The sequence below is a fragment of the Desmodus rotundus genome, chromosome 9, assembly GCF_022682495.2.
Source record: "Desmodus rotundus isolate HL8 chromosome 9, HLdesRot8A.1, whole genome shotgun sequence".
NCBI classification, from domain to species: domain Eukaryota; kingdom Metazoa; phylum Chordata; class Mammalia; order Chiroptera; family Phyllostomidae; genus Desmodus; species Desmodus rotundus.
Window position 1 is genome coordinate 51,478,486 of NC_071395.1, and position 14,691 is coordinate 51,493,176.

General features: G+C 43.5%; 1 protein-coding gene across 5 annotated transcripts in view; it reads left to right on the forward strand.

Annotated features, from left to right (window-relative positions):
- XPO7 (exportin 7) overlaps positions 1-3,920 on the forward strand; it is a 73,322-nt gene extending 69,402 nt beyond the window's left edge. For all 5 annotated transcript variants that reach the window (XM_053910701.1, XM_024560641.3, XM_053910700.1 and 2 more), the window contains exons 26-28: positions 662-760; positions 1,257-1,384; positions 2,327-3,920. In XM_053910701.1, the coding sequence (XP_053766676.1) occupies positions 662-760; positions 1,257-1,384; positions 2,327-2,420 (321 nt within the window). In that variant the 3' untranslated portion in view covers positions 2,421-3,920. The remainder of the gene's footprint in view (positions 1-661; positions 761-1,256; positions 1,385-2,326) is intronic.
- The last annotated feature ends 10,771 nt before the right edge of the window (positions 3,921-14,691 follow it).

Sequence of the window (14,691 nt, forward strand, 5' to 3'; positions counted from 1 at the left end):
GCCAAGCAAGATAGTGAGTCTGACTTGTATCTCACCAGACTAACGCTGCCCAGGAGGAGTTTACCCTTCAAATGGCAGTGGGTTTTGAGTGTGTTGAGTGATCACTGGATGCAGAAACTCTGAGTGTCACAGCAACCCCCTGGTCCGTGAACACGGTCCTCCTTCTGTGACAATGACTTTGCTCACCCATGGCTGTGGATGGAGCATGGGCTAGCAGTATCCAGCTGTAAAGCTTGTTACTCCCGTAACTCATCTTTGTCTACATCACTTGCCAAGGAAACAGCGAAGTAATCGACGTTCCCATCACAGCCCCAGAATGTATAAAGCCGTCTCCTCTGAGATGAGTGCGAGGAGCTATAGTGCAAAGTGAGTTTGCACTGTAATTGTTTGCTTGACCAATCCCATTTCCCACAAATCAGGGTGAACTAGGAAGGTTCACCTTAAAATGAACTATCAAACCAATTTAAAGAACAGGAAGGGAAATGTCTTAGAAGAAAAACTTACCTTGTGATAGAAAATTACAGTGAAGCTGCACAAAATATTTCTCTGGTTTACCCTAGACAGAAAAGGCTTCCACCCTAATAAACTCCTGTATTTGGAATCTGTAATTCTCTCTTGGCTAGCCGCCACTAGATCACTGCCTCAGATTCTCCATTTGCAGATGCTGTCAACGGTGCTGAACATCATCATCTTTGAAGACTGCAGGAACCAGTGGTCTATGTCCCGTCCCCTGCTTGGCCTGATACTACTCAATGAAAAGGTAAGCGAGCCAGTCCCTGATGCCCAGAGCCAGAAGCGGGGTGGGTGCGCATTTTGCAGAGGGCACTGTGAGAAACACACAAACACCCCACGCTGGTGGGGAAAATGGCCTGTTTTTCTAAGCACGCCCTACTCATGCTTTGAACAACTTGTAATCGCTTACCCGTTAGAAGTCAGCACATGGGGCAGGTCAGGCAAAGGTAAGGCATGAGGACGTGTTACAAGGAGAGAATGTACCTGAAGATCAAAGCACCTGCGACCTGAGTTCTAGTTCTGATACTTAGAGTGTTTACAAAGTTTAAGTTCTTGATGTTTGTGAGATACAGATATTGTACGTGATCTTGCTTGCTTGAATTTTAAAAAAATAAAGGTACCCAGTTTAAGTAGATAGTCCATTCTTGTGGGAGAAGAGCACTCCCTCCATCCTGCAGGTGATGGAGGGCTAATCCGCCTTTCCCGTCTTCTCTCCTCCTTCTGTGCCGCTCCTGGACCCGCAGTATTTTTCCGACCTAAGGAACAGTATCGTGAACAGCCAGCCTCCAGAGAAGCAGCAGGCTATGCATCTGTGTTTCGAAAACCTGATGGAAGGCATAGAGCGCAACCTCCTAACGAAAAACAGAGACAGGTGAGTATAGAAGGGCCTGCCGAGAAATCCTGGGAGATTGTTTTCCAGGTCGTTGACACAAGGGGGACCCCTCATCCTTCAGAGGCTATGTGAGCAGCGCTGTCCAATAGGAGAGCAGGCCACATCAGTAACTGCAAATTTTCTAGTAGCCACGTTCAAAATGTAAAAAGAAACAGGCAATATTTTAATGTAACCCATGGTACCAAAAATATTGTCAGTATGTAATCAATATTTAAAAATTGAAAATTTTAACATTTTTATTAAATTCAAGATTTTGTGTATTTTATACTTATGGTATCTGAATTCAGATGCTCAGTTTTCATCAGAAATATTTGACTTATATTTAGATTTCATAAAATTTACATACATACTTAGAACTTCTCCAATAACTGAATTGAATAACAGATTTTTCTTAATTTTTCAAATTTTACTTGAGTTTAAAATATGGCATTTTAATTAAAAATTAATTAAGGTGTGATTGAGGGACTGAATTTCAGCTTCATTTCCTTTGAATCACTTCCTTGATTACACGGGGCATAACCCGTGTGCTCAGTAGCCACACGTGGCTAGTGACTGCTGTATTGGAGCACACGATTCTCTGTCTAGCATGAGGCTCTTGGCATTAAGAAATGAGATAGGTTCGTCCTCTTCCTTTGTGAAGGTTACTTCCCGCCTCTGTCAGTGAGATTCCTTCTGTGCTGCCGGGAACCCAAGGTGGCCCTCAGCCTCAGATGTGACCAACCGCAAAGTTGCAAGTAGAAGGGGGCACAAAACTAGCCCAACTTTCCCTTAGTCTTAAAACTGATGATTTACTGACCTTAGAAACGGAACCCATCAGTTCATACGTTCTGCCTCTCAGCAGCCACATGTCTGCTAGAAACATTTCAGGCAAAACCTTTCCCTTTCGTTCTGTTCTCCCAACCTACATGCATCCTCTCCTAGGTTCACCCAGAACCTGTCAGCATTCCGTCGAGAAGTCAACGACTCGATGAAGAATTCCACTTACGGCGTGAATAGCAATGATATGATGAGCTGACACCTCCTTGGACTCTACCTGTACAGAGCAGCGTCCTTTTGGTCTGGCCCAGAGGGCGAACAATTACAAGGGAGAGGGCCTGGCTGACCCTGGTTCCCTCCTCCAGGGGTGTGGGGGAAGTGGCAAAGGACAACTAGCTGTTTTCCCCAGGGAGTAGGGGTGTGAGTGCACTCACTAGGGGGCAGGGCGCTGCTGGTTCTTGGGGGTGGGGTGGGAAGGTTGGTGGGAGGAGATAGAGGCAAACGGAAGACTCCAGCCCCCTCTCTTGGGGCCACCCAAAGGCAGAGAACCCCCAGTGTCCTGCCACAACCTGCCTTGTAAAAACATGTACATTTTTTCATAACATTTTGAACAAGGTTTATATTGACTCAAGTTTAAAAAAAAAAAGTGTGACTGAAAAATTTTTACAGAGTCTAGTGCACCAATGCTGATCTGATGTGAGGGGTTGTGTATGCGAGTGAGGAAAAAATGTGTATTCTGGTGGCCTGAAGCTTTACTGGACGAGGATGTGTGAACGTGCAGAGATATATTTAGTGACACAGTGTAGAGAGGCAAAGAAAAAAAAGTAAAAATTCCAAATGTATATTTTTTCTTATTGCCTTTTCCTTGCCCCCCAAATTATCACTTCCTGTTACTGTATTACCCTTGTTATTAGGAACTCTAAGCCATGCGGAGCACCGTCCCTCCCCCTTCAACCATAGATGCTGCCCCGGGTCCCTCGGCCTCTCGCGGTGACACAACTCCAGCTAAAAGTGTTCGGTGTTCTCAGCTTCATCCTCCTTCCCACTTGCTTACCCTCATCCTCCGACAGATGCCTCTTGCTTTTACAAGCGGGTGTAAGTCTGTGATTTAGGTTCTTGGTCTCTGTAAACGTGGAGACCAGAGAGAAGGGATTGAGCCAGTTGCTCTCCTATGGAGCGATTTGGATGAGTCCACCAGAGGCCCAGCTGCGTGTGGCCAATAACTTCTAGTCTTCCCCAGCCCTTGAGGCATGTGTGTGGATGTGTGCGTGTGGATATTTATGTATGTACCCTGCACTCGTGAATGTGTGGACTGGAGGAAGCTGCTACAGCGGAGGGGTTCTTAATAACAAGGTCTGCCTGGCATGAAGTCTTTAACATTCTCCCGCCCCCTTAAAAATATACATTTTTATAAAATGAAAACCATAATAAATGTTTTGAATATTTAAAAAAAATTAACCTACAGAGGAAAATTAATGGAGAAAGCTATTTGCCTTGTACTTTTCCCACAATTGTTGCTGCTAGTTGTACACATCTCTAGTTCAGCTCTTGCCCATGGGACACTCATCAGTTAGGTTTTATTTGTATTTCTCTCCTCTACCCCCACAAACAAACCTACTAATTTTTTCTTCCTTCTCCTCTGGCGACTGTGTGGTGAATCCTTTCTCGCGTGATCAGGTTGCGGATAGACTTGTAAGGGTGTTTGCTGCCTACAGTGTAAGCATTGTGACCGCCAATAAACTTCAATGGTTTCTACTGACCCGGTCTCAGCAATCAAGTCTAGTGTGTCTGCAGGGACGCGTCTGAACACATGAAGACGTGTGACACGTGCATTCTCAGAAGCCAGTGGATGACAGGACCCCTCATCCTTGTAAAATTACCTTCTCATTGGACTGAGTCTGACTCGATTTCTTTTGAAAGTATGATTGGTTCAGTTGACACATGCATATACACACACACAATACAATTCAATGTGCAGTTAAAGACTACATTTTTGTAACACTTGGAACAAGGTTGATATTGGCTGAAGTTTAAAAATAACAAGTGTGACTGGAATGGTTACAGTCTGTGCCAATGCTGATGTGAGAGGTTGTGTATGTGAATGGGGAGAATGTGTATATTTACACATACACACTGTTGTATTTCAGAAAGCCCAGTTTTGTTAGTGTTCTGACATCAGCTCTAATGTGGATTAGACCCTGACGTGTTCAAGGATAAAGTGTCAGCTCCTAAAGGATGTGGCAGACCCATGGGCCAGAATTAGCGAATGAAGCACAGTGTAGTTAACAGGGACTGCGTCCCAACCCCAGACTGTGTCCCAGCCCCGGACTGTGTAGTACCGAGGTGTGAGGGAACATAAATGCTGGAACATTTGGGGGCAGATAGGAATCCTACCTTGAAACAGATTTATAGTGGATGAATCACAGACTCTATAGAGTGCCGCTCTTGTCCTCCTTTCCAGGTGGACCATTGCCTGCTCTCTGTCTTCTGGGAACCTTCCTGGTGCTAAGTTATTTTGAAGGCAAAAAAATTGTATCCTAAGGTCTAGAAGGCAAGCAGAATTCTTCATAGCCCAGTCTGTACCTAAGCCTAATATAACAGAAATATAAGATGGCCAGGCTTCATTACTATGTCAAACACTCCAATCACATTGCCTTAGCGACCTGGAATTCTATTTTTGTAGTAAGATAAAAGGTCACTTTCAGAGGTACCTGAAGAAGGCCCTCCCTCCCCCAAGTATCCTGAGGTGCTGATTGGTCCATACAACCACAGGCCCCTCCCTTCCACAAAAACTATTTCAGAAGCAAGAAACTCCTCAGAGGTGGAGGTCTCCATGGGGCCTTAGTGCGGTCCAGTCGTGACCACGGGCCACAGTTACACTCCCCCACAACCGCAGTTTCTTAAAACAGCGCAGTTCTTGCTTAATTGACAATTGCAGCGAAGGGGGGGTTGCACCTAAAACAGCCTTTTTTTCCTGGTCAGCAGTGTCACATGCTGACCAGGTTTTGGGTGCCCCCTCTTGTAATTGCCAATTGTCAACTGCTAAGTGTGAAAGCTGGTTACCTTTACATTTTAATTTCCCCAAGAAATCGTGGAGATTTTACTCAGTTAAACACGAGTGTATTGGTTTCTAGACTATCCTGGATACTAAGGTTATCAATTTAAGTGCTTTACACAGTACTTACTGACATCGGTTGTCCCTTACATTGACAAAACAGCTGAAGCCTTTACTGTAGGTTATCAATTTGTGTTGTAGGAGTATGTGTGTGCGTATGTATTTGTTGGCTGTTCCCAAGTAAGGGTCATCTGTTCCCACTGAAGTATAAATCTGACAAAGAAGGGATTTGGCCCAGGGGCACATTTTAGGCTTTTCGATTTTAAAGAGTGAGGACTTCCAACTGTCAACTTTCCAATGAAAAGTGACAACCTACTGAAAATAATAGTTTTAATTTGGGGAAACCTGCAAAATTTCTAAGTCTGATCACAAAGCCTTGAAAAGTGTAAACAGTTATACCTATGTAAGAATCCTAGTTCTTTAAATACTTTAAAAGGATAAAAATGTACTCGCCAACCATAATTGATACAAGTGCCAATTAGGTGCTAAATAATTAATGTCTTAAGAGGATTCCTGCCTCTGTAGCTTGACCCTGGGTCCATTACACTCATCCAGGGTTTCTTAGCTGCCCTGGAATTCACACATCAGTTACATCAGTGTGTTTCAGGATAGTGAGTCACCTAAACAAACGGGTTGTCCTGGAACAGCAGATGATCAGAAGGGAGGGCAGACTCAAGCTCAGAATATTCTCCCCCTTCCCCAGAAAAGCCCTTCCAGTTTGCAGGACAGGCTGGCTGCTGTGCCTGTTCATCAGATACTTAGCATTCGCTGTAGGCCAAATACTTTTAAATTCTGCTTGATAGCCATAAAGACAAGCTCAGACAAGCATACAGCATCGCCTATATGGCCCAGATCATCCCATCCAGTATTAATTTACAAGGGAATAGAGTGACAAGAGGGCTCTCCTGGTCCCTGCTGTCCAGCGAGCAACAAATTAAGCCAATCTAAGCATGCCTGGATTCACGGTCGGGTGGGCAACCAAACTTGGGATAAGAATCGATTCATTGAACAACAGATTCGGCCTTAGGTACAGCTCAGGGGGCCAGTGTACAGTCTGATGGTTTTAAAGGGTTAGGCAGATGGGAGAAAGCACAGTGATCTCTTCAGTCGGGAAACCCATGCCCTCTCGCCTCAGCCTTTTCCAAAACTGATGATACTGTATGATGAAGGTGAGGTACCCACTCTTATTCCAGAATGCAGCAAGCCGTTGTCATTTCTGTATCAGAAAACCAATTCCCCGGCCTTAAACAGCTTGCAGTCTGGGACTTCATCACAAAGCAAAGCATGTTGCAAACTACCAAGCAAGCTACGAACGCTGGGGTGGAACCCCTCGGTTCAACCAGACAGAGGCACGGCCGTCTCGGCCTCCACCTCCCACCTCCTGCTATTCCCTGTCTGCAGAACCTTCGCCCTTTGGCCTGGACGTTCACGCCATGTGCCCACCTACCCGTTCCAAGACCCAGGGTGGAGAGAGCTCTAGGCCCACTTTCTCTGAGGTCGGTCTCTACTGGCCTGTCCCTCAGTCTAACGACCTGCCCTGTTTGAGGTAGTTCTAACCCCTCTCCCTTCCCATCTCTGCAACCAAAATGTGCTCATTACGAGCTGGGATCAGTCGAAAAGGCTCACGATGAATGAAAGGGTGTGCATCTGGGACCTTGGTAATGTCTGCAGGAGATGGTAGCTGAAGGTGGAAAATGGTCGGACCTTATTTTGGCGGAACCCCAGCCGCCCGGCTTGGGCGGGTTAAACTCACATTGTTGGCCATAGCCCTCTACCAGAAGGGAAAGAGCAAAAGCCGTCGACCTTGGACCCCCAACCCTGCGAAGGATTGAGGGAAACGGTTCACGCCTGCCCCGGTGCTACTTCCACACACACCACCATGCCCCGGAAGTGGTTCCGCGAGTTCCTGCTGTCCCCGCCGGGGCTGCGCACACAGGCCTACTACCTAGACTGCCCACCTCGCGCCATCACTCGCCCCGCCTCCGCCGCCTTGCGCAGGCGCTGTTCTGAGCCATCACGCCCCATCTCCTGGTGTTGCGGCTGGTGAGAGTTTAGGAGCTCAGTAGTTGCGGAAGCATTCCTGGGCCAGGCTGGGCCTGGGTCGTTGCGGCCGTGGGACCCCCACGGAACCGTGTGCCCTGCAGAGGTTCAAGTTCCCGCGGCCTCCCACCCAGGGTCTGCGGCTGTGATCATGGAGGCGCTGTTCCAGGACGTGTCCCAGGCTGGAAGAGGGCAGTGGTTGGGCGAACAGGCTGAGGGGACGCGCACTGCGACTCCCTGTGCTCTGGGAGCGCGAGAGAGGGGCCCCGAGCGGAGGCCTACAGAAAGAGGCAGCGGGAGGCAGGGAAGGTCACGGGCAGCGCGAAAACAGAGCCTCGAAACGCCTGTACCCTTCCAGGAGGCCCCATATGGCTCGGCTGGCGGCCGAGTGCAGACCTCCGCTTGTCTGGCACAGGGGTGGGGCATGGGAGTTTGGGGTTTGATCCTAAAAGCCATCAATTTCCACCAAGAGCCACTTGGCAAAGCAATCTAATGATCAATCTTTGACTCACTAGCTAATGGTCAATAAGGATTTGAACCAAGCAAGGGCTGTGGGGAGTTGAGAACTATTGGTAGAAGGTGGGGGAATCAACAGGACTCTGACCAATTGGGTGTGGAGAATAAAGGGTTGGGGATCCTACTGATTCCCAGGTTCCAGAACAACAGGCAACTGAGTCAAGGCTGAGGAAGCAGGGGACAGAGTGGAGATGAGGGCAGAGTGCTCTGCGCCCAGGAGACATCCCTGCTCTTGCAGTCAGACCACCAGAAATTGCATGAAAATCAGAAAATAGAAGGGGGAACACTTGAATCATTTTATGAACCAAGGATTTCCTTGATAGACAAAAGACATTAAAAGAAAAAACAAACCCTTTAATACCCCTCATGAACATAAATGCAGAAATCCTTAACAAATAACAGGCAAATCACATTTAGGAATATATAAAAAAGATATCATGACAGAGTGATATTGATTCTAAGAATTCGAGGTTGGTTTAACATTTAAAAAATCAATAAGTGCAATTCACCATATAAACAAAATAAAAGAGCTGATATTCTAAATAGATAAGGAAAAGCCACATGACAAAATTCAATACCCATTAATGATAAAAATTCTCAGCAAATTAAGAATAGAAACATTCCTAACCTTTCGAAAAGACGTCTAAAAAAACCTACCGACTGCATACTTAAAGGTAAAAAATCAAATGTTTCCCCTTAAATCAAGAACAAGGAAAGGATGTCCACTCCTACCACTTGTTTTCAACATTGTACCAGAGGTCCTCACCAGAACAAATAGGCACAAAAAAGAAATAAAAGGCACATGGGTCAAGAAGAAAAGAAACCATCTTTATTCCCAGATATTATGGTTTAGGGTACAAAAAGCTACGTAACTAATAAGAGAATTTAGCAAAGTCAGAATGCAAGGTCAATATACAAAAACCATCTGTAGTTCTAGATACTAAAACTACTAGAGATGAAATTTTAAAATACATACCATTTGCTATAGCATCTAAAAATATGAAAACAGGAATATATTCAACAAGTTTCGTGCCAGACCTGTACACTAAAATTTATAAAACATTGCTGAGGAAAATTTTAAAAATCTAAATAAATGGAGAGATTGTAACATGTTCATGGATTGGAATGACTCAAAATTGTGATGTCAATTCTCCCCAAATTAAACTATGCATCCAACAAAATCCCAGTAAAAATCCCAAAAGGCTTTTTTGTAGAAATTGACAATATGATTCTAAAGTTTATATAAAAATGAAAAGAATCTGGAATAGCCAAGACATTTTTTTAAAAGAAGAATAGAGTTGGAGAAAACTACCTCAATTCAAGATTTACTATATTGCAACTGCAATCAACACTGTGTGGTAGACAGATTAAAACAGTATAAAGTCCAGGGACACACTGACATACATAGTTAATTGATTTTTGACAAAAGTGCCAAGGTAATTCAGTAAAAAAGAAAAAAAAAAAAGGGTAGTCTTTTTCCAAAAATGGTATTAGAAAAACTGGTTGTCCACTTAGGGGGAAAAAAAAATTAACCTTGACCCTTGCCTAACACCATCACAATAATTAACTTCAAATGGATTACCGATGGAAAGTAAAATCTAAAACTAAAACATTTCTAAAAGAAAATTAGAAGAAAACTTTCACAACCTTAGATTACGCAAAGATTTCTTAAAACATCAAAAGCATAAGCTATAAAAGAAAAACTATTGGATTTCATTGAATTTTTAAATTTCAGCTCTTTAAAAGACACCATTTTTAAAAATGAAAAGCTATAAAAAGAAATGAAAATTATTTTATATATATTTATATAATATATACTTATATATATACTCATATATATTTTTTTGACACAAAACAGGTATCCAAGACATATAAAGAACCCCTACACTCTTCCGGCCAAGATGGAGATGTAGGTAGACACACTGTGCCTCCTTGCACAACCAAAAGAAGGACAACAACAATTTAAAAACAAAAAACAACCAGAAATGACAGAAAATCTAACTGTATGGAAGGCCGACAACCAAAGAGATAGAGAAGGAACATTCATCCAGACCGGTAGGAAGGGCGGAGATGGGCAGCCGGGCCAGAGAGGATTCGTGGCAAGGCGGCAGCTGGCAGACCCCACGGCCTCACACTCACGCATAGATAAACCAGGAGGGACGGCGGGGGAGCAAAGCAGACCTCGCAACCCAGGGCTCCAGCGCGGGGAAATAAAGCCTCAAACCTCTGATTGAAAACACCTGTGGGGGTTGAGATGGGAGCACGAGAAACTCCCAGCCTCACAGGAGAGTTCACTGGAGAGACCCACAGGGGCCTAGAGCGTGCACAAGCCCACCCACTCGGGAACCAGCACCAGAGGGACCCAATTTGATTGTGGGTACTGGAGGGAGTGACTGAAATCTGGCAGAGAGTGGAGCAAGCGCCATTGCTCCCTCTTGGCCCCTCCCCCACATCCAGCATCAAAGCCCAGCTATCAGCGTTACCCCACCCCGGGTGAACACCTAAAGCTCCGCCCCTTTACATAACAGGAGCACCAAGACAAAAAAAAAATGGCCCAAATGAAAGAACAGATCAAAACTCCAGGAAAAATACAACTAAGCAATAAAGAGATAGCCAACCTATCAGATGCACAGTTCAAAACACTGGTAATCAGGAAGCTCACAGAATTGGTTGAATTTGGTCGCAAATTAGATGAAAAAATGAAGGCTGTGCTAAGAGAAACAAAGGAAAATGTACAGGGAAGCAATAGTGATGCGAAGGAAACTGGGACTCAAATCAATGGTGTGGACCAGAAGGAAGAAAGAAACATCCAACCAGAAAAGAATGAAGAAACAAGAATTCGGAACAATGAGGAGAGGCTTAGGAACCTCCAGGACATCTTGAAACGTTCCATCATCCGAATTATAGGGGTGCCAGAAGGAGAAGAGGAAGAACAAAAAAATGAAAACTTATTTGAACAAATAATGAAGGAGAACTTCCTCAATCTGGCAAAGGAAATAGACCTCCAGGAAATCCAGGAAGCTGAGTCCCAAAGAAGCTGGACCCAAGGAGGAACACACCAAGGCACGTCATAATTACATTAGCCAAGATTAAAGATAAGGAGAGAATCTGAGAAGCAGCAAGAGAAAAGGACACAGTTGCCTCCAAAAGAGTTCCCATAAGACTGTCAGCTGATTTCTCAAAAGAGACCTTACAGGCAAGAAGGGGCTGGAGAGAAGTATTCCAAGTCATGAAAAGCAAGGACCTACATCCAAGATTGCTCTATCCAGCAAAGCTATCATTTAGAATGGAAGGGCAGATAAAGTGCTTCTCAGATAAGGTCAAGTTAAAGGAGTTCATCATCACCAAACCCTTACTATAGGAAATGTTAAAGGGACTTATCTAAGAAAAAGAAGATAAAAAATATAACAGTAAAAATGACAGCAAACTCACAGTTATAAACAACCACACCTAAAACCAAAACAAAAACAAACTAAGCAAACAACTAGAACAGGAACAGAACCACAGAAATGGAGATCACATGGAGAGTTATCAATGTGGGAGTGGGAGAGAGGGGGGAAAGGTACAGAGAATAAGTAGCATAAATGGTAGGTAGAAAATAGACAGGGGGAGGGTAAGAATAGTATAGGAAATGTAGAAGCCAAAGAACTTATATGTATGACCCATGAACATGAACTATAGGGGGGGAATGTGGGAGGGAGGGGGCAGCAGGATGAAGTGGAGTGAAGGGGGGGAAATGGGACAACTGTAATAGCATAATCAATATAAATAAAAGAACCCCTGCAACTCAATAAGAACAATCCAATTTAAAAATGGACAATGTATTTGAACAGGCATTTTGCAAAAGAAGATACACAGAAGACTAATAAGCACTTGAAAAGATAGTTGACACCACTCATCATCATCACATAAAAACCAGAAGATCCTCTGGCCAAGATGGAGGTGTAGGTAAATATACTTTGCCTCCTCACACAACCAAAAGAAGGACAATAGCACATTTTAAATCAAAAAGCAACCAGAAATGCCAGAAAATTGAACTGTATGGAAGTTCGACTATCAAGGAATTATAGAAGAAACATTCATCCAGACTGTTCCACAATGCAGTGATGTGGGTTGCTCCACCCCTTACAATGTAACAGGTGTGTCGAGACAAAGAGATATGGCCCAAATGAAAGAACAGATCAAAACTCCTGAAAAACAGCCAAGTGATGAAGAAATAGCCAACCTCTCAGATGCAGAGTTCAAATCACTGGTAATCAGGATGCTCACAGAAATGGACTATGGTCACAAAATAAAGGAAAAAGTGAAGCCTATGCCAAGTGAAATAAAGAAAAATATGCAGGGAATCAACAGTGAAGGGAAAGAAACCGGGACTCAACGATTTGGAGCAGAAGGAAGAAGTAAACATTCAACCAGAACAGAATGAAGAATTCAAAAAATGAGGAGAGGCTTAGAGACCACCAGGACAGCTTTAAACGTTCCAACATCTGAATCATAGGGGTGCCAGAAGGAGAAGAGGAAGAGCAAGAAATTGAAAACTTATTTGAAAAAATAATCAAGGAGAACTTCCCCAGTCTGGAGGATGAAATAGACTTCCAAGAAGTCCAGAGAGTCCCAAAGAAGTTGGACCCAAGGAAGCACACACCAAGGACATCCTAATTACATTACCCAAGATTAAAGATAAGAGAATCTTAAAAGCAGCAAGAGGAAAGGACACAGTTACCTACAAAGTAGTTCCCATAAGACTATGAGCTGATTTTTCAAAAGAAATCTTACAGGCCAGAAGGGGCTGGAAAGAAGTATTCGAAGTCATGAAAGGCAAGGACCTACATCCAAGATTGCTCTATCCAGCAAAGCTATCATTTAGAATGGAAGGGCAGATAAAGTGCTTCTCAGATAAGGTCAAGTTAAAGGAGTTCATCATCACCAAGCCCTTATTATATGAAATGTTAAAGAGACTTATCCAAGAAAAAGAAGATGATGAAAACTATGAACAGCAAAATGGCAACAAACTCACAACTATCAACAACCAAACCTGAAAAAACAAAATCAAAAACAGAATAGAGAGCCCAGAAATAAACCCATGTCTCTATGGCCAATTAATGTTTGACAAAGGGGGCAGGAGCATGCAGTGAAGTAAAAATAGCCTCTTCAATAAATGGTGTTGGGAGAACGGGACTGGTATATGCAAAAACAATGAAAGTAGGCTGCCAACCTACACCGTACACTAGAATAAACTCAGAAGGGATAAAAGACTTAAATATAAGTCATGCTACCATAAAAGTCCTAGCAGAAAGCATAGCTTGTAAAATTTCAGATATCCCACATAGGAATATTTTTGCCAATATATCTCCTATGGCAAGGGAAATAAAGGAAAAAATGAATAAATAGAATTACATCAAATTAAAAAGCTTCTGCACGGCTAAAGAACCCATCATCAAAATGAAGAGGGAACTGACTGTATGGGAGAACATATTTGCCAATGATACCTCAGACAAGAGTTCAATCTCCAAAATATATAAAGAATTCATTTGACTCAACACCAGGAAGACAAACAATCCAATTAAAAATGGACAAAGGACATGAGTAGACAATTCTCCAAGGAGGGCATACAGATGGTCCGTAGACATGAAAAGATGCTCGGCATCACGAACCATCAGAGAGATGCAAATTAAAACCACAATGAGATATCACCTTACACCAGTCAGAATGGCTATCAGTAATACATCAACAAACAACAAGTGCTGGTGAGGATGTGGAGAAAAGGGAACCCTAGTGCACTGTTGGTGGCAATGCAGACTGGTGCAGCCACTGTGGAAAGCAGTGTCAAGTTACCTCAAAAAATTAAAAAATGGAACTGCCTTTTGACCCAGTGATTCCACTGCTGGGATTATACCCTAAGGATCCCAAAACACCAATTCAAAACAACTTATACACCCCTATGTTCATAGTGGCGCTATTTACAATAGTCAAGTGCTGGAAACAGCCTCAGTGCCTGTCAGTAAGTGAGTGGATAAAACAACTGTGGTACATTTACACAATGGAATACTACACAGCAGAAGAAAGAAGGAACTCCTACTTTTTGTAACAGCATGGATAGAACTGGAGAATATTATATTGAGTGAAATAAACCAGTCGATGAAAGACAAATACCATATAATCTCACTTATAGGAGGAATCTAATGAACAAAATAAACTAACAAGCAAAATAGAACCAGAGGCATGGAAACATGGGGCAGACTGGCAGCAGCCAGAGGAAAGTGGGTAGGAGGATAATGGTGGAAAGGAGGGGAAGGGACTAGTCAAAGAATATGTATGAATGACCCATGGGTATGGACAACAGTGTGGGGACTGACTGTGGGCATGGGGGATGGGCTGGGTACAGAAGGGCAAAGGGGGAAAAATTGGGACAACTATAACAGAATAACAATAATAAACAAATAAATAAATAAAAGGGAAGGAAGAAAGGAAAAAAAAAAGAATAGCTAAAATTAGGAAGACTGGCCCTAGCTGGTGTGGCTCAATGGATTGTCGGCCTAGGAACCAAACAGTTGCCAGTTCGATTCCCAGTCAGGACACATGCCTGGGTTGAGGGCTGGGTACCCAGTAGAGGGTGCTCAAGAGGCAGCCACACATTCATGTTTCTCTCCCTCCCTTCCCCTCTCTCTAAAAATAAATAAATAAAATTAGGAAGACTGACAATTCCAAATATTGAAGATGTAGAGCGACTGGAGTTCTCATCATTGCTGGTAGAAATGCAGAATGTACAGGAAAGTAGTTTCATAGTTTCACATAAAGTTTAGTGCATGCTTATGAAATGATCCAGCAGTTCTACTCCTAGGTATTTATCCAAGAAAAA